The 21,010-nt window shown below is 38.7% G+C and overlaps 1 protein-coding gene across 1 annotated transcript; it reads right to left on the bottom strand.

Moving 5' to 3' along the window:
* Window positions 1–6,615: 6,615 nt before the first annotated feature.
* LOC134823934 (DNA-directed RNA polymerases I, II, and III subunit RPABC1-like) lies at window positions 6,616–7,178 on the bottom strand. Its single transcript, XM_063835531.1, has one exon. The coding sequence runs from the start codon at window positions 7,159–7,161 to the stop codon at window positions 6,616–6,618; it is 546 nt and encodes a 181-aa protein (XP_063691601.1). The 5' UTR covers window positions 7,162–7,178.
* Between the last annotated feature and the right edge of the window lie 13,832 nt (window positions 7,179–21,010).

The following is a 21,010-nucleotide window of genomic DNA, read 5'->3' as shown; positions in this document are numbered from 1 at the left end:
GTTCTCTTATTTGTGATGCTGATATTCCTGGCCAACCTGACCCAACATTCCACAGATGCTATGTTAAATCCCACTGCCACAATTCCACTGGAGCACCTGACCTTGAGTCTGAAATCTTGTCAACGTGGACCTCCCAGGGGTACGTCAAAAGAAATATTAGATCTCTGGTTGAGATTCCTCCATACTCGATGGTAACTAGCATAACTGTCAAGACTGGCTGAGATCACTGCTGAGCAAACAATGTTGCTCTGGTTGGGATAGAAGATACAGTTTTTCCATGATGCTATTTGAGAGAGAGCGTGTTTGTAAGTAGCAAACAACCCTCCCTATAAGCACACTGTCATAAACCTCGCTAACAATGAGGTTAAAACTGTTTCTGTAACCGCTATTAAACATATCTAAACACATGACGGACAATAATCTCAACAACAATTTTGCAGGTTTTCTTATACATGTTAATCATTGTCCTATTATAACACCTTACGCTATGTAAGCCATGGCTTATTGCTCTCACAGGCCACAAAAAAATCAGCACCCGCTTCACAGCGTATAAAGCCAGTAAACCAGTCCCTGTCCGATATCCAACATACACACGAGATTCACCCCTACAGTGGATCGATTCTTTATTAGCAGTTTGGATTGCTGATCTGTACGCCTTTGACGGAGAGTATCATTAAAGCATTCCTGCATGTCCATTAGTGAGGATCTCGTCAGGATCAACCATTCTAAACAGGGGTTAAGGAGCTGTTCATTGAGTTACTCATCATGTAAAATGTTCTTTTAAACTTGTAGAACTTATATATTAATTTGACAGTATTTTTATTTTTCAATATTATAAGTTTAAGTCCGATTATTTGAAGATTGATCATATTTTGAAGGTACAAGAAGGGAACAAAACAAAGAATAATATTACAGCAAAAAAATCATGCTGGTCAAAAAAGGCATCATTTAAAACAGAATTTTACATCGACAATAAGAGACAAAATTTTGAATAAATCCATATCGTAATTCAATGCTGTTAATATTCATCATCATTTTGCTATCATTAAATCATATCAAATCTGTCATGAACTGCGCACCCTGTAAAAAATTAAAACCCAAAACATTAATCATATAATATATTATCATAAAGATTTAAGAGTCCTTTAACGGTAGTTGAAAATTCAAACTGTAATGATGGTCGCATCGTTCCAGTCTGCCATGTACTTTGGTGGTGGCAGACCATCATTCAGGTACTGCATGATTATCTTTCTTGGAATGATTGGGCTCTCCTGATTTCCTCCAACAATGACACCACGGAGAGTCCACCACAGGGAGAAAGCTGCTGGTTGCTGTACTGGATAGTACAAGAAAGCTGCACACTTTGGATGGGGCAGTTGGCAGCACTTACTTCCTCAGAGAAACTTATTAACCCCATGTCATGGGCATCAGGTAAAAACTCATTGACAGAGTAGAGTGAGGGGGTTTTTCAAGGCCTCACACTGGTCTCCTAGTTCCAATAAAGGGAATATCACACATCTTCCTTTGAAGGCAGATGATCCTTCGTAAAATGCCCTTACAAACAACAGCAGTGAGTCCCAGAGGACTCATCTGAGACTTTGTCACAATGATGGATAGCCGTAAAAGGTGTTCCCAATGACACTTTGTGTTTTTTCTTCTCCAGGTCTGGTCAGCCGTTCATGAAATGATCATTTTCTCTTTAATGCATTTGTAAGGTCAGTATACTGAGGAACTGACTCGATAACATTTACTCTTCCTTGCCTATCACCAACTTCCATGGGATATATTTAAATCGAGGATCCAGTAGTCAGAGAACTTAACCCTATGATGAACATGTTTGGGGAGTTATCACAGCGGTACCCCTGTCTAGAGCAACATCCTTAGCAAACAGTCACCAAATCTACAAAAAGTAAATTCGCAGCAAACGTTTCGTTCCATTCTTTGAGGACACATTGAGCTAAAGACGAGATGCATTGGCATTTGCTGCTATCAGAGAGTGCTTGAGAAATGTGAGTAACCAGCTAGCTGATACAGAAGATATTATTTGAGCTGTAAAAGATTGAATCAAGCTGTCGGAAATACTCTTTCTCCTTATCAATAATATCTGAAGCTCAGAGAAAAGTTTCCTCTACAAACACATTTTCACATTTTTGGTCTGTCTAGCACGTCCTAACAATAGGTGGCATCGTCTCCTTCGATCAAACTCTGACGAGTTCTCATAGATGGTACCGGGACGTGATTGGGTTCTCTCGGGTCTACTGTCAAAACACTCAGCTCTCCTTTCATGGCCTATTTTGTGTTGATACTAATTTCAATATCACAAATGTACCCGGAAGAAGTGGAACTGGAACCTCACCAACTGAAAGACAAGACCGGTCCTGGAACAGTTTGTCGATAACATCAAAATGCTGGATGGGAAAACAGCTGATGTTAGCTATCCTGCAGACAGCTTTCTCTCTTCCCCCCTCGTACAGAAGTTAGTGTAGCCTGGAATATCAACCTTCACAAACTATAGAGGCATTGGTTTTGATACTGATATAGTTTTTCCAGGCACATGTCACTTAAAAGTGAAGAGGGACACCACCATAGTTGAAGGTTTAATTCCAACCAGTTTTTAAGTGTACCTGGTTGACGAGGTTTGATTGTCAGGACTATACAACTGTCTGCTTAGGGTATAATGTAATGGTGCCACCAGGGGTAGCATTCCGCAATACTCCCTCCACTATGCATCTTATTTCAAACAGTTGCAGAAGTGCAGATGTGTGATTTTCCAGTTTACATCAGCAAGACCTTCTCCTAATTCACACAAACCCAATTAACAAAGTTTTCTTTCTTCCTCTTTGCTCTTTGCTAGTCAACAATTAGGATTGAATAGAAATCTGTTGAGTTTTGTTTGTTTAATCGAGGTTCAAAGAGTTTCCCTAAAGACTTGATCAAAATCTTCCTGCAAACAGGTATGTTTGGTGCTTCACAATCAAAGTAATGACCAAGCCTGTGTTATTCATGAAGTAAGGATTAGAATACGAGTTGACGTCATTGTCCAGATGTGATTAAAAAGTTTTGCAACATGCCCATGCCATCTTTAACAACACTGTCCTGTTTGGCTAATTTGTCAACTGGTTGAGATCAGATCATTGGAGCACAAGCTTCTGTATCTGAGGCAACCAAATGCGCACTGTTGATTACCAGGAACAACACCTTACCTCTCTATACATTGCATAGTAAAGATGAGAAATTTGTGTATGCTCTTGAAAGCCATTTTTTCATGAATAGATTCAATTGCGGCTCTTCGCAAGAAATAACTGTATTAGTTTCTGTGCATCCCCATTTGCTCATCCAAAGAGCGAATAGTACAGAAAAATTGCAGCTTCTCAACTGGGTTAGATCGTCCAAAACAGTATAATATTTCTGAATTAAGTATGACACATGCCCGCCTTTTTACATTCTAAATTCATCATCAATCTGACAAACTTCAAAGTGCTTTTCAAGCATTATCAGGATGCTTCCCGTTATCTTTCCATGTGAATTTATACGTCCGAACAGCCTTTAAGATTTTCTGTACTCCTTCATTTCCGGATCAGATGAGGCACTGTTCAAAGACTTTCCTGAAAGAATGCAGTTTTGCCACCTCCCATGAGCAGGGTTAGACCTCAGCCTCGTCTAATTGACATCCATGCAATCGCACAACACTGGCCTTCATATGCGGCACCATCCACCAGCTGTCTCCCGATGATAGCTAGTTCTTGCAGCTATCTTCAAGCTCTCATTGCCTTTTTCAGGTTTTTCCTATGACAAAACATATCTCCCAGAATGTTTCTTTTGTCTTTTTTTGGGGGATTGTATCCCTCCTGTTACGGCCCATTTTACCCTCACTAGTCCAGGATTTGCTTCTTTTCGTAAGGACTGTATAACAGCTGAGGGTTATACTTTCACACCTCCCATTTCAATGGTATTTCAGACAACAACAGAATAATAAAGCCTGGGTAAATTCACCAATGAGAGCAGTCAATTCCTCACAAGTGAACAGAACTTACGTCACCACTATACTGGTATCACCTTATGTCTGGCCTGAATGCAATTCTGGTGGTAGCATAAGAGATTCTTCGCTGAAATGATACACCTGATCAATAACAGTGCTGTCCATTCGCCGTTTTATCTTCTCCGATACTGTGGTAAAATTCCAGCCAGTTTAGGAAGCATCAGCATGAGTGGATGCAGAGAAACCAATAGGTCTACGATAATATTGTACATCACTCCATCAGAAAAAGTGGCTGAGAGTGCAGCACAACTTTGCACTCAGCTGATTAACGATTGGGCAAGGGTACTTTTCTCATTCCGGAAGGTATTGTGCTCAAAAAAGTTCTCCTCAACAAGACAAACAGGTAAAAAGGACAATATGAAAGGCCTAGAGCTATTATCACATGTTTGCGTTTGTATCAATCCGAGATGAATGAGATTGATCATCTAGATTAAAAGGTTTCTGTTCACAATTACTGTCCATTAGCGGAAGTATGTCAACTTCTTTCTCCACCCGACTTCTACATATCTTACTGAAGGATAATGATTAAATAAAGAATAAATACAGTAAAACCCAGATTTACAATGTAGTTTGTGGGAAAAGGAAACAGCCACAGTAAATTGTGGGCTATGTAAGATCAAGGTTTTGAAGATCTTATATTATGAATGCAAAGCCCTATTGAGAAAGAAAAATGCTGCCTTAAAATTATTGCAGTAAATCGGGGTTAGAAGTAAATCAGGGTTTGCAGTAAATTGGGGCATGGTAAATCAAGTTTAACTTTTATTAATGCAAAAAAAACACAAATCCAACCTTAAAGAGAGAAGAGTGTTGGCTTTTTTATAAGTGTTTTATTTGTTCTCTAACTGATGAAGTTAGATTGGGAAACTTAATCCAATATAATATTCACTATTAGCTTGCCCAAGGTGTGCCCCCCCGGTGTTATCCCAATGTGCACCAAGTATTTTTAAAATTAGGTATGCTTATTCGGTTCAGAGTGATGGCCTATATAATTTCAACTCCAAATATTTTGTTAAATCGATGTGATTCATTGGGTCTTAAAGCTCTTAGGCTAGCTTGCATTTAGAAAATAAAGGAAATAGATAGTTCCCATGGCAAATTATGTTTTCCTGATAAGAAATCTGACAAAGATGTAAAACCAATTCACTGTAGCTACTATAAGTGAGAATTCTCAAGGTGGCGTTATCTTCCTTGAAAGAAATTCGATACAAAATAACAAGTTTTAGGATACAAATTAGGTAAAGTTTTCTTAGTATTTTTTTGTAGTTCTTTCGAGACCTGTATAAATTAGTTTAATCCTCCAAAACCTTGTAAAGTTGACCCCACAGAACAAAAGGATCTGGACAAATAATAGTACGAGACTACCACACTTGCCTCCAGTACGATCCATAGATTTTGACAGTCATAAATGGGGCTTCAGAATTTAATCCGTCACGCAATATGACAATAGCGCATGGTCTTGAGATATGGGAGAGTCTGCTAGCAACAAGACCTCCATGCTGGCACATTCATCAGATGTATGAATACCACAATGACTGGAGGAAGGAATTTCGTGCCAATTCTTATTATTGTACTGCTGTTGATGTGCTATGAAGGACCTTTCTATGAGGAATGGATCGCTTGGCTTGTATCATCTGATGGTGTTGGGTACAATATAAAAATTTTCAAACAATATACACATAAAATAACAGATGACCCTATATAAAATCAACCCTTAAGAATTCCCAAAAAAATTCCCTTAACAATTCAAAAATGGGTAAAACTCTGCTACGCTATTTCCACTATTTTTAGAACAGGAAGAATCATTACTTGTAAACAAAGTAAATACAATTTTTAATTAAAACAATTTTTTATTTCCACAGAAGAATCAATAACAATATGATTATAAATATCCGATAATTCCATTAATAAACATTAAAAGTTTTGCTTGTCAGTTGTAAAATCAAAACGAAAAGCCCCACGCTGAACGCAGGCGCGGCATTTTTTCTGCACCTGCCGCAGCTTCAAAGCTTGTAGCCGCTAACATCAAGCCGCCGCCGCGGCACCAGTGCTGGGGTGCATTCTCATTATCAATTAACTTGGACAAAGATATTTACATACAATTTCCTAAATTGAAATCAATAATCATGTTAATATGAGTATTCAACACTACTCGACAACAAATATTATGCCGGCCCATCGACGAATCAGTCGCCCGGAAACAAAAATCAAATGTTTGCTTTTTCGTTTCGGGGACTGTTTTGAACTCAGTACTATATCCGACTAATCACACTTTATAATGGTAAAATACAAAGTAAAAAGTTTTTCTCAATGGGCCGGCATTCGCAACCGCGAAAAACGTTTTTGAGTACGACAAACGATACACCAACCACCAGCCGTTAAATTGATAATTCCATGGGTTGACGGGATAAAGTTATAGTAAGATTTTTGTAATTTCATATTGCCTATCACCTACCACCTAAGTTATTGCATATACTGCTTCTAGTTACACGATAGCGATCTCAGTTTCCCCAATACGTGCGACCCAACTAAGAGGTATTGTGGAAGGACACGTACATTTATTCATTACACGTCCCTGATTACCCCTCAGGATCTGATGTTTGAATACGTGGCAACTGTGCTTCCTTCAGCCTATATCTCTGCATTAGCTCTTTCTTCTCGTCGTCAGTCATCACACTATGTTCTGGCACAAGAGAATGCTCTGTAATGTTAATAAGAAGCTCTGTTTCAAGAAACATCTCCATGATGTACTTAGGGGCCATGTCTACAATCCCACCTTTGGCAGATGGTGTCATACCACCTCGCACAACTATTATCGATCTCATTATATTTTCTTGCTGCATCTTCGTAAAATAAGCTTTGACAGTTTTAACCCCTACTTTTTCATCATCAGGAAAAAAGACAAACATCTGATCAGTAGGGTCGTCATTGTGAGCAACCAATATAGATAAACTACTCCTTGATGGTTTTCCTTCACTCGGTCTGTCACCGAATTGTTCTTTAAACTGGTCTAAAGTGAAGTCCAGTTCATCTTGAGTGACAAGATAGCCTCTGTCGTGACAAAGGTGCATCAATGTCTTCCTTACCCTCCACAGTTTGTACGTTTCTGCGTCATCATCTGCCATGATCTGATAAGATTTGATTTTTAACTTCTTCTGTAAATAGAACTCGTATATAATATATTTGTCTTGTATCAGATACAAGTTGTATATTTTATAATACCTATAATATTGTATCTACATATTATATTAACAAAAAATGAACAGTCCAAGATAAAATTGATTGACACCAACTAAAACTGGAATTTTCACAGCATGATACAATTATAATTCCTCTGTTAAAAATTTGGTAAACAATTAGTATGCACTTCAGATAAATGACATCGAGGAAATTGAACACAACCCACAGATTAAGCAGATCAGATGCAGATATCATATCTAAAAGATGTCAGAAATTTAAAGATGTGCCTTGACATACAATAAAAACTTGAACATTGAGGAAAAAAGGAAGCTAGCTTTGCAATCCATTTAATCAGAATTCCAGAGTCACAATTTGGTTTTGCATCAAGACTGTAGGGTTCTTTTGCGATAGTCAAAACGCGACAACTAGCGCTGGATGGCGACAACTAGCGCTATCCAGCGCTAGTTGTCGCCATCCAGCGCTAGTTGTCGCTATCCAGCGCTGGATAACGCTGGCCAGCGCAAAATATATATGTTCGATAATTGTCGCTATCCAGCGCTAGTTGTCGCCATCCAGCGCTAGTTGTCGCCATCCAGCGCTAGTTGTCGCTATCCAGCGCTAGTTGTCGCTGGCTATGCGACACTGTCGCACGCGATAGTTTGCGATGGCCAGCGCAACTGGCCATCGCAGAAAACAGTTCGATAACTAGCGCTGGATAGCGACAACTAGCGCTGGATAGCGACAACTAGCGCTGGCCAGCGCTGGCCAGCGCTAAGCGATAGCCAGCGCTGGCCAGCGCTGGCCATCGATATCCAGCGCAACATTTTTGCGCTATTACTCGTCAGCTAGCGCTGGCCAGCGCTGGCCAGCGCTAGCCAGCGCTAGTTGTCGCTATCCAGCGCTAGTTGTCGCTATCCAGCGCTAGCCAGCGTTAGCCAGCGCAATGTATCAAAATCATATATTACTCGGATGATGATTAATCACTTTACACTCGACTGTCACGTGACTTTTTAACCCATTCTCTGACTCTAGCTGGTTCTGAACGACTTTTCGAAACCCTAACCCTCTAATTTGATCCCAACCCTAACCCTAACCCAATCCTTAACAAAAACATATGCTGAAACCCTAACAATAACGAGAAATTAGACTAACTTCCTTATACGGTCATATCACGTGATCGATACATGTACAGTTTTTCGCCAATATCTCGTCAGGAGAGCATTTTAACCCTATAGCTATGTCATGGGCCCATGGGGGTTGATTCAGAATTAACGTCCGAAAATACATCGATTGAAGTTTCAAGTTGGTTACAACCATCGTGGGCCCTTTTAGAACAATCTCGAAGATCGACTGTAGAGTGATTTAGCACGCTCGATATTAGTATTACTCGTCAGCCAGCGCTGGCCAGCGCAATATAGTTGCGATATTACTGAAATTACTCGTCAGCTAGCGCTGGCTAGCGCTGGTTAGCGCTGGCTAGCGCTGGTTAGCGCTGGCCAGCGCTGGCCAGCGCTAGCTGACGAGTAATAGCGCAAAAATTTTGCGCTGGATATCGATGGCCAGCGCTGGCCAGCGCTGGCTATCGCTTAGCGCTGGCCAGCGCTGGCCAGCGCTAGTTGTCGCTATCCAGCGCTAGTTGTCGCTATCCAGCGCTAGTTATCGAACTGTTTTCTGCGATGGCCAGTTGCGCTGGCCATCGCAAACTATCGCGTGCGACAGTGTCGCATAGCCAGCGACAACTAGCGCTGGATAGCGACAACTAGCGCTGGATAGCGACAACTAGCGCTGGATGGCGACAACTAGCGCTGGATGGCGACAACTAGCGCTGGATAGCGACAATTATCGAACATATATATTTTGCGCTGGCCAGCGTTATCCAGCGCTGGATAGCGACAACTAGCGCTGGATGGCGACAACTAGCGCTGGATAGCGCTAGTTGTCGCCATCCAGCGCTAGTTGTCGCGTTTTGACTATCGCAAAAGAACCGACTGTAGCATAAACCACAGTCGGGACACAACCCAACATGTAATCCTGTAATCGGAGCCTCGACCACCCACACCATACCATTTAACTATGGTGGTCAGGGGTGTAGAATCATTCCTACATCACTGATGGTGGTTGATGAAGGACCTTCGAGATTAAGTCTAAAAATCTATCGAATTTAACCTTTATTTGAAAATCAATTTATTTGAAAACGAGTCAATTACCTTGACACATCAAACAAAATCTTTTAAAAATTTAAAAGATGTTTTAGAATAAGATAACAGTAGTATTATTTTCACAGATAATAATATAATGATATGAAGAACATGATAACAGTAGTATTATTTTCTCAAATATATTGATATTCAGGAGCAGCCCAGCTGCTACAGTTATACAACAACACTGAAGTGACAAGAGCTTCGTACAGCTTCAGCTTTCTACTCTCACTGATCTGAACAGAACTATTCAACCAGACTTTCTTGTAGGTGTAGAAGGCAACATTGGCTTTGTTGCGTCTGTTGACAATATCTCTTTCTGAGCAGAGCTTTGATCCTAATAGCACTGACTCTCGCCACTCTTCATCTCCTCTAATTTTATTGCCATGGGCATCCAAAGCATCTGTATCTGCCAAATACACTCTTGTAAACACCGTCTTTGATTCGTTAACAAAGAGACTCCAATCCTTTAGTATATCACTGGCAATCTCTAGTATCTTCACCAGGCTCTGACCATCTTCACTCAGAAGCTCTGCATCGTCAGCATAGGCGGACTCTAACGGGAGGCCTCTATCAGAGACTGGGGGGTTCGGTCTAGGAATCGTGACACTGATCACGGCTCTGATGTGATTCAGGGCACCGGCAAGGGTCAATGTAAACACTTTACCTGCCAGACTGTCCCCCTGGTAAGCGCCAATATTAATCACAAATTCACCAGACTCAGATCTGTTGACCGTCACCTTGAGCTTTGTATTTGAGAGGAGGTACTGAACTAGGCGAATGTCGTCTCTAGAGCATCCTGCATCAATGAGGAGGTTGATGATGGTCTGTCTGCGGATGGTATTAAACGCAGCGGTCATGTCAATGTTGATTTTACTATACTCAAACTCGCGCCTGGTAACCACTGATGTCAACATTCTCTGAGACCATACCAGGTCAGCACAACTGCGACCCTGCTTGTATGCCGCCTGCCAAGGTCCAGTGTACATATCAACGTGGTAATTGATTCTGTTCAAGGCTACGAGGGATAGGACTTTTCTAGTTCCATTTAGCAATGTGAGGGGCCGGATAGACTTTATCGGACCTCGGGGTTTTCCTGGCTTCTGAAGGGGTGTCAGGATACCTTCTCCAATAGCTGGGATGTATGTGTTGGTCTCAAAGGAGAGATTATAGATCCTAGCCAACTCACAGTGGAGGGGATATCCAGCAGCTTTCATTAGCTCATTAGGTATACCGTCAGGGCCACACGCTCTACCGGATTTCAGCTTCATAACAGCACGGCCAACTTCTTCAGGTGTTATGGGACAGAGGAGGCTTCCAGGAGGGTCTATGAATGCTGGGAGGTGGGGTTCATCTTTGTCATTGAACTCATTATTAAAGTATTCTTTAATAGCTTCTGCTTTTAATGAGTCAGAACCTAAGGTGTTCCCGTCTGCATCGTGGACAGTCACTCCGTCTTTCTTCATCCTACACTGGGCCAAAGTTCTATTCGCTTCAAACATGCTTCTGCAGCTGTCGGTGTTGTTGATGACATCTACTAGGGCGTTAGCAGTGGCCTCGTTGATGGATTTCAACCTCTTTTTGATGGTACGTTTGAGATGGTTGATTCTTTTTCTGAGGTCACTCCTGTCGCTTATCCCTGTGAGACTACATTCTTGCTGAAGGGACTTTCTCTCTGCTGAAAGTTTAACGACAGTTGGATCGTCGCTGTACTGATGAGGCTTCCCCGGGGGCACTTTACCAACCACCTGGACGGCACATTTACTCAATATACCAAAAATATCAGAGTTTTCAGAAATAGCATTATTAGTTAAAACTCTACAATCAATATTACTTTTAAAGGAATCAAAAAATTTAGACTTAATATCAGAATCATTAAGGCGATTGACATCAAACCTTATTTTGTCAGACCTGGGCCGCTTATGTACAATATATTCACAACCAAGTTTAAAACGTGCGACCACAGGTTTATGGTCAGATTTCACAAAATCACCGCAAAAAGAGCGGGAGTCTGTTAAACAGACTTTAAAGTTAGTACGACATAAAATATAATCAATTTGTTTAAAATAGTTCACAGTGTCTTTTGAACCCTTGGGTCTACCCTTGGGAACACATCTAGCCTTCCAGGTGGTAATATGCTTCGCTTTGTGTTGGAACGCAGTATTGCACGCAAACAGACCATTATCAACAATAAAGTCCAGTAGGAACTCACCGTTCCTGTTTCTCAGACCATTACCGAACTGACTGCTCCTGAAACCGTAATGGCATCTGTCGACGTTCTTCAAAGGAAGCATCTGAGACAGATAATCAACACCTATTGGCCTACGGTTATCAGTAACGAGAATTTATATAAGAGATGTAATGTCAGACCCCTTACTGAAAGGATCAAGAAAGCAAGATGGAAGATGCTTGGGCACGTTCTCAGAAGCGGTGATGACACTCCCGCCTTCTTATCATTCAGATTTGCATGTTTAGGATGTTTTGACTACAAAGGAAGGAGGGGCAGACCTCGTTCAAATTTATTTGATTTATTATTAAAAGACATTATGACAAAACAAATTATTGTGATTGTAAATAAAAGATTTAGTTTAAATAATTTCAACGATTTAGTGTACAAAGCTCATGATAGACGTCTTTGGAGAAGTTATGGGTGAGTCGAGACTACTCGGCCACTCGATTTTATGATTTAATTTCTATTATCTTGTGTTTGCTGTAAATAGTTGATTAATAATAATAATAATATTGATATTAGGTTTAAATAAATTAATGTAGTAGGCTTCTGTCACTTTCTGTTTAATGGTGCTAAATGAATTAATTTCTAAAATATTGAAAGAAATGTCTGGATCTAAGTTATTGTGAAATATTAACAAGGAAGAGTGCGAGCAGCTTAAGGGATTTCTTTTACAACATATTCAGAGACAAATTTAAACAAATAGCACAGGACCCTCATGTTCGGTAGATATATTATGTCCTTGGACAGATTGTAAAACATGTGTATTTTATCATTTTGTGTAATATTTAAGACCATTTGATGTAATGTGTATTCAGTGTTTATAATTTTAGCTTTTTACCTAATACTCTAATACTGTAAAACCATTTAGAATTTTATATTAATATTTGTACCAATTATAGCCTGAAGATGGCGTTTATGCCGAAAATTTGCCTACATTTGCATTCCTAACTTCCTGTTTCATTTGTCATTGTCTCTTCCAACCGGATATTATCCAGCTATAAATAAAAAAGTGATAAAAAGTGATAAAAAGTGATAAAAAGTGATAAAAAGTGATAAAAAGTGATAAAAAGTGATAAAAAGTGATAACAACTGATAAAAATAGAATGGTCACACATTGACCTTTTCAGCTTTATTTGAAACATCAAGCTATTTCTGCCATGGCAAAAATGATGAATTGTCTAAAAGATATATCGTATAATTTATGATAAACAAAGCTGCAATAAATTATGAAACGTTACCCAATAATTTTTATTAATATTAAAATTGTTCAACCATTCACAATTCACATCCATTGAGATATTATTATTATTGTATTATATATTATATCTTTATATGGAATCATCTAAATCAAGCACTCGATGACTGATCGATGATCATAAAGCCCAATCGTTTGTGGTTTGACTTTTCACGACTACCAAATTTTATTTAATAATGATAACATCATTCACAGATATAGAGCAGAATATGGTTAAAATGTGGCGATTTTCTTTAAAAACTTAAAAGGGAGTCTTTAAAATCAATCAAAGTTTTCCACAAACCAAAGTTGATATAATGATATTATGAATAATAAGATAACAGTAGTAATAGTAATAGTATTCCAAATGTATATTATATAATATATATATGTATCATTTAAAATAATTGATTTAAAAATTTATAAAAATAGAATGGTCACACAGTGACCTTTTCAGCTACACTTGAAAACATCTTGCTATTTCTGCTATGACGAAAATGATGAATTGACTAAAAGATATCATAAAATCTGTAAAAATAAAGCTGCAATAAATTATGAAACATGACCACATAAAATCTTCAATCTTGTAAAATACATTAAAAAAGCTTAAATAAGCGGTGAAAATTAAAAGTTCCTGCAAATTTGAGTGAATCGGTTCAAATTGGTGTTCATAGTGTTTAACCACATTGTGTGTTCCCTGATAGCCTAATAAATGAAACTGAACAATACCATGGTGAGATAAAGTAAAAAAGAGTTAACATGTCCTGATCCCGCAGCACTACATGCACCAGCATCTCCAAAACATCCTAGACACACATCAAAACTCAGAGTAACAAGTTTGAGCTTTAAGTTGACACAACCGTGAAGAGTTTCATTTACCTGATAATGAATATATTTTACCCGCTCCATGGCAACGATTTCGATCACTTGTGAATCTAAGTTACAAGTACATACTTAAATATTGTTGGATAGGAAAAATAGAGTATGAGAATGGTAACTTATAGTTATAGCAAAGATATTGAAAATTATGATTTCATGTTGTTGAACTTGTTGCCTATCATAATATAATACAGACAGCAAACAGGGTAGCAGCAAGTTTACAGCATGCTTAATATGAGCGGTATAACTTTAAGTACCTAGAACTTATAGTATGTCTTGTATCATAAACTATTATACAAGTTACACTAGTAAATTTTAAGCATGCTTACCCGTGAATACTTTGTGAAGAACAGACAAAACTCAAACAGGCCAACAACTGATGCACAAATATCGTCTTTGAAATCCAATAATTCTCCGCTCATTTTTACATCTCCATTCCATGTGAGGTGAAACTTTATTTCTGTCCCATTACCTTTGTAAGTCATGTTTATGCAAACATAACCATCCTCTCCTATAAAAAAGGATGGTAACTTGCCTATTTTTCCACAGCATTGTGAACCGTTCGCATAATCATTACATCCGGACTCCTCCACTGAAATATATTAAAATTTATAGTTACCTCTATTATTTCTGGTTCACATCAATGACCAGGTTAACATCACCAGGAATCAAAATTAAAATAAATAACGACACAAAGATTTCCAGAGCCATCTGCATTGAGTATTCTAGCTAATTTCCAGGGAGACCATGACTGAGTTGTAATCTCACCTTCCCACCAGTGGCGTAGGGGGCGCGGGCCAAATCGTCGTTTGAATGTGGGACAATTTCGTTTGAATGTGGGACAATTTAAATTTTGAAAAACTTAAAGTGAAAGTAAGTAGTAAATCCTCTAAAATCACCTAAGTTGTCCAATTTTACGTTTCTTCTTAATTTAAGCACTAGATATAGGAATGAGAGTATTCATTTACACATTGAGTCAAATGCGATCCAGGCAAGCACTGAAATTTAGCAGCGTTACTTATAAAACCACTTCATTAAAATAGTATTATTAAAAATGAATATTTGAACTTGCTATGACGTATTGATTGTGGGTAAAGATAAAAATATCTTTGTTTTATTAAAATTTGTGTATTACAATTACCTACCTGATAATCACAACAATGATATTCAAGAAAAACTGAAAACATACGTTTAACATCAGTAGAATCTTCATCCAAAGTTTCATTGTTCATATGGCTGAATGTGCTGTTGTCAAGCATGGCAGTGCTGTTGTCAAGTATGCTAATAAGTCCTTTCACAGCATCTATCTCCAAGTCCGATAAAGTTTTGTTACTTGTCATTCCAGATGAGTCTATCCCTGCCCTTGAAAAATTGACCATCGCCAGGATGCAGAGTAGCTCAAGCAAATGAGGTAGTTTCATCTTAATATTTTATTCTGAAACTAAGTAGTTTCATCAATAATTCATCTTGAACTTGCAAATGTTTTGAAGGAAGTAATTATAATATGATAGTTTTCCAGGTGATAGGTCCCAAATTTCAAGTAAACTTATTTCTGCTTAAAAATAGGGCAAAACCTGTCTCAAAAATGTAGTCTCATGGCATAGCAACTTTTTCTGTTTAAGACTTGTCACTTAGTAAAAAGACACACTGTAATTACTCATTCAGTGATCATAGAGCAAAATTTTTTAAATTCTTTTTCTCTAACTTCCAAGACAATCAAAATACATAATGCATCACAACCTCCCCAATCCAATTTTCAAATCATACAAAGTGTATTTTCAGCAAAAAATATTAAAATAGTTCATATCCACTGTGATGTAGTTCTTAAGCGAATATTCGCTAGAGAACAATGCAATGTAATATAATATACAATGAATTTTGTATTCCTTAACTATGTAATATCGCCATTCGCGAATTACGATATTACATTTGTAAATACAAAATATAGTCATATCAATTACCCCACTTATATACTCAACAAATGGCGGATGGGGTCCACAAGCCACAAGATACCACAAGAGACTCGCTGAAAAACTATCCCAGAAGAGAGGAGAAGACTATGCGGCTATTATGTGTTACATGCGCACAAGGATTAGATTCTCAATTCTCAGGAGCACCCTGATAGCGGTCAGGGGTGAGAGAGGGAGACGGCAATCGTATACATTGCCAGTCAGTGTAACTTCGTTTAACTTGATACCTGCCACCATGGACTATGAATGTTTCTAGACACTATCCTTTTGATATTGAGATATTGGTATCTCAGATCACGTGTACATCGTTCCTTTTCTATGACACAGTAATTTATTGACACTCACAGCTATAATTTTAATCATTGAATCAGTATTTTTATCTGTGCTCTGCGTAATGCATCACATGAATCAGTTTTTAATCTATTAACTTATTACACATTTGTGCTCTGCTTTAGCATCACTTGACTATTTTAAAAAATTGTTTGTTCAGGCCATGACCTTATAGTCAGCCAATTGGCCATTGCTGAAATTGAATGTAATTTAGTCATATCAATTGTTGACGCAGGTTATAATGTTATATTTCCACCGAAAGCACACTCCCCAAGTTAAATTGCATGTACATTGGTCATTACTGTAATTTCGTTCAACCTTCATGAATAGAAATAAAATCTTTTTTAATGTATTCAGGATTAAATTATGCACTTATTATACAAATCACTTGGAATACTGATGCATTTCTCCGTAAAAAGCACAATAGCGTGAGTACTGAGTAGCTATAGTGTAAAATTAAACAAGTTATAAACATATTTCATATGTACAAGCAAATTGGATGTGCTTTCAGTTAAATAGAATTTATCCAAACCCTTTGCGCTTGCATGGTTGCTCTATCAAGAGCCCTTGCGTTTGCAGTGGCGTGCACCCACCTTGTGAAACAAGCGCTCCCAAAGTGGCGTGAAAGTTGCTCTAACCAGAGTCTTTTTATAACTTGCTTGATTCTGCATAGCTGCACCTGATGATTTTTTTTTTTTGATTTAAATGGAGAAGAATATTCAAACAATATACACATAATATAGCAATGGCCAATTGGCTGACTATAAGGTCATGGCCTGAACTTTAATAGTCAAGTGATGCTAAAGCAGAGCACAAATATGTAATAAGTTAATAGATAAAAATACTGATTCAATGATTAGAATTATAGCTGTGAGTGTCAATAAATTACTGTGTCATAAAAAAAGGAACGATGTACACGTGATCTGAGATACCAATATCTCAATATCAAAAGGATAGTGTCTAGAAACATTCATAGTCCATGGTGGCAGGTATCAAGTTAAACGAAGTTACACTGACTGGCAATGTATACGATTGCCGTCTCCCTCTCTCACCCCTGACCGCTATCAGGGTGCTCCTGAGGATTGAGAATCTAATCCTGGTGCGCATGTAACACATAATAGCCGCATAGTCTTCTCCTCTCTTCTGGGATAGTTTTTCAGCGAGTCTCTTGTGGTATCTTGTGGCTTGTGGACCCCATCCGCCATTTGTTGAGTATATAAGTGGGGTAAAGGTGCCTTTTTCCACCTGGATGATTCTGTTGTTGTACTTTTTCATTTTCCTCATTTCATGAGCTTTATAGATCTGTTCCATATCTTTTTTGACATATGTGGGTGAGTTGGGGTGGGTAACACAGACATCAAAGAATGTTCGTTCAAATGTGCTCCAGAGACCTCGTGAGGATACATCAGGTGCAGCTCTATCAGCATTGGTACCAACAATTTCTTCATTATCAAGGGGTATCAATGCTGGCTCAGTCACTACATCTCTGCATACTTCACGCTGCAGCTCTGCATTTAGATCGCGGATGTTGTTGTGTCTCATAGAAACATAGCCACCTTTCTTGCATATAAGTGTGTGATTCACATTATTTCTCTCTCCACAAGCACAGTGAAATGGGGTGTTAGGGATCTCCCAACCATAACGCAAGTACAGAGCATCACGGAACTCAATCTTGTTCAGGGAGTAGCCAAATCTCTTCAATGGAAGTGCAGTAAGCCAACATCCTGAACCTTTCTCTTTGATGAACTGGAGAGATCTCTTTAGGTTGGGATCTCTTACACTGTCCTCTATTGATTTGCTAACCGTAAATAAGTGTTTCTCCTTGATTGCCTTGAGACTTTTTATAATGACATTTTGAATTGACATGTTGTAATGTTCAAGGGTGTTTTGCTGGTTGATAATCAGGTCTGTGAGGTCTTTTGTGATGGTGACTGAGGCTGTGAATTCTCTATTGCAGTTTTCAACTGGGTTGGAGATACCTAGGCCACCATGTCTGACTGGCAATGCAAATATGGAGCGGTCCAAGTCTGATACGTTCTTACCGAAGATTGCTGGAATAAAATCTGTTCTGATGCAATCCTCCAATGGTTGAAACAAGTGACTTATACCCGGGATGGTCCTCTGAATGAACGTCCACCGGTGACAAATTCCCTTAGTATATGCAGTCAAAGCAGCTTGGGGCTCCTCAACAGCAATTGATGACAACAGCTTGATGTCCTGACACCATTTATGGACTTTATCTGAGACATATTTGTTCTTAAAAGCTTCGCTGCCAATTGCTGCACCCAAATGGCGTTCTCCTTCAGACTCAATTCTAATACCAGTGCCTGAGAATACTTTCTGCGCAAGATCTAGGTCCTCGCTATTCTTCACAATCAGGACGGTCTTACTGGCTTTTGGGTAATATCCATACTTTGGTCCTTGCTCCAACAGCGTATCCCACCATATCTTAATACCTTCAATCTTTCCACCAGCACTACTGTCGTCTGCATACCAAGACTGTTTGCAAACACTGGGCTTGGAGGCTGTGGCTAGGTCATCTACTAGAGGCTTGATCCCTAACGCATAGAATGCCATTGCTGCTACATCTCCCTGAGTTGAACCTTCCTCAGACTTAAGTTGGTAGTGGTCCTCGGTAGTATTAATGATCAGGTCTGCTGGCTTTTGGTAGTGGTTCTTTAGATACTGATAGAGCGGAGGACAGATCTCATGAACATTGTGAAGGGCTGCTTCTCTATTAAGACGATTGAACGCATTATCAGCGTCAACCTGTAGTATTGCTTCAGTGTCACTGTCTTCCCAGATCTGTCTCATTGCATGAATGGAAGCCTCTATTCCTGATTTGAGCCCTGCACAGGTCTGCAGTGGGCCAGCAGCATATTGTATATCAGTTTTGAAAGACATTATAACTGCTTTTCCAATGATTCTGCGCAATATCTCGCCGATTCCAATTGGTCTTACACCAGGTTTCCCGTTCTTATCCTGGCCTTTATCAAGAGGGATTAATCTGCATGCAGTGAACTCTTTCAGACAGCTATGATGGATATCTTCTCTACAAAGGCGCCTTGCAACAATTGCTATAGACTCAGCAAGTGTCACTGATGCTTTGCCAAATGATTTGCTGCAGATGATATGCTTCCACAAATCTGAGTCCGTTAGTGTTGGGCCGCCTGATCCATCCAAATATAAACAAGCCCTCTTGACAGTCTCTGCGTCAATCCTCTCAAATATCACTTCCTGAGGTGGAGGAGTACTGTGAGGCTGCACCTGATTGTATTTGGTTGACGTGTTTTGACCATGAAAATTAAACAAGAAATTGTTCAAATTACTTTGATATACCTTAAAAAGTATTTACTTTTAGCTTTACTAAATTAACTACACTAGCTTCAATCTTTCAAAAATCTAAACAATCTTTCAAAAACTAAAAAAATCACAAAAAGAAAATTTTAAATTTGGACAGTAATGATATGAATAAATAAAATTTTACTCTAATATGTGATAACCACAAAACAGTAAAAGAAAATAAAAAAGTTTTCATGAAAGATTATGCTGACTTGATAAATCAAAATGCAATTCATCCTGAGTCACTCAACACTTTTATCACCACAACAGTACTTGGCTCTAGCACTAAATTGGAGGACTTCGCCGCTTCGACGCGCCGCGCAAACTAGCATTCTTGCTTTGCATCGAAGACAAGATCGTTGCTTTGCTTAGCAGAACAACGATCTGGAAGGGTTGACATCGTCATTCAAGCACAAAATCCTTCAAAAATGGTTAAGCTTCCTCACTTGACGGATGTTACTCGTCTAAATTTCTTCGAAGTAGCGCGCGCCGCTTTCTTCTCGAAATGGCAAGAGCTACGAAATGGCAAAAGCTACGAAATGGCAAAAGCTACGAAATGGCAAGAGCTACGAAGTAGCGCGCGCCGGGCCAGATCATTAACAATGGTCAACTTCCTCACTCGACATGAAGCCCATTTTAGGCCGTGCGCCTAAAATAATGAATCTATATAAAAATATCGGAGGAAACATTTGAAAATTACCCTTGGCCTTGTGGTTCTAAGTTCAAATCTAGACTATCTATATTAACAAAGTTCTTTCTCGCACTTCTGCCTAATTGCACTTTCAATACCTAATCATGATTTTGTGAATTGTTTTATACCGAGTACCAGAGGTACTCGGATGCTGTAGGATACATTAAAAAGCGCCTTCGCTTTGAAATCCTAAGAACAACAGTGATTTCTCTCCGTGGAGACAGAGGTGCGAGAAAAACATTGTTGATATGAACAGTCTAGATCTTAACTTGGAGCCACAAGGCCAAGGGTAATTTTTGATTGATTAGGAAACTTTTTTAATTCTTAAAGGGTAGATTTTATATAGGGTCATTGCTATATTATGTGTATATTGTTTGAATAATTTTATTTATTATATTGTTTTATACTTTAATTTTTGTTCATTTTTTGTCTCAGGTAACTTGTGTATGTTGTCGCATTTTGAAAACTAAAATAGCTTGAGAAGATTTTGATCTTAAGCGATTTCCCCATTCAATTTTGTTCGACAAAATATGTCAATTTTTTAAGCAGAATCAAGCAAGTTGATAAACTATTTCATACGTATCATTTTGAATATGCTTCCTTTTGAAATATTATAACATGTGCCCTTAATTATATGATAAGAAGTAGATTCATGCGAGTTACATTGTAGGGATGTCAAATTGACTTTATTTATGTAATGGTATTATTCATCATCATTTGAATTATCAAAATTTGTAGTACCATGGCTGTAGCGAAAACACTTGATGAGGAAGCAGCCGAAGCTATTTTAGCTGAAGTTCGACGTATGCAAGGTATGGAGAAGGAGTTAGGATCAGCTGCATGGTTACGTAAACCTGAAGACAAAGTACCGAACAAGCGATTTGTTAGAAACATGGTTTCTCATTCTCTACAATTTA

The sequence above is a fragment of the Bolinopsis microptera genome, chromosome 12 (assembly GCF_026151205.1).
Source record: "Bolinopsis microptera isolate Bmic1 chromosome 12, MBARI_Bmic_1.0, whole genome shotgun sequence".
NCBI lineage: Eukaryota > Metazoa > Ctenophora > Tentaculata > Lobata > Bolinopsidae > Bolinopsis > Bolinopsis microptera.
This window is presented reverse-complemented; position numbering and strand designations above follow the sequence as displayed.

Coding starts and splice junctions, on each gene's coding strand:
- LOC134823934 (XM_063835531.1), bottom strand. CDS start 7,161: ATGGCAGATGATGACGCAGAAACGTACAAACTGTGGAGGGTAAGGAAG.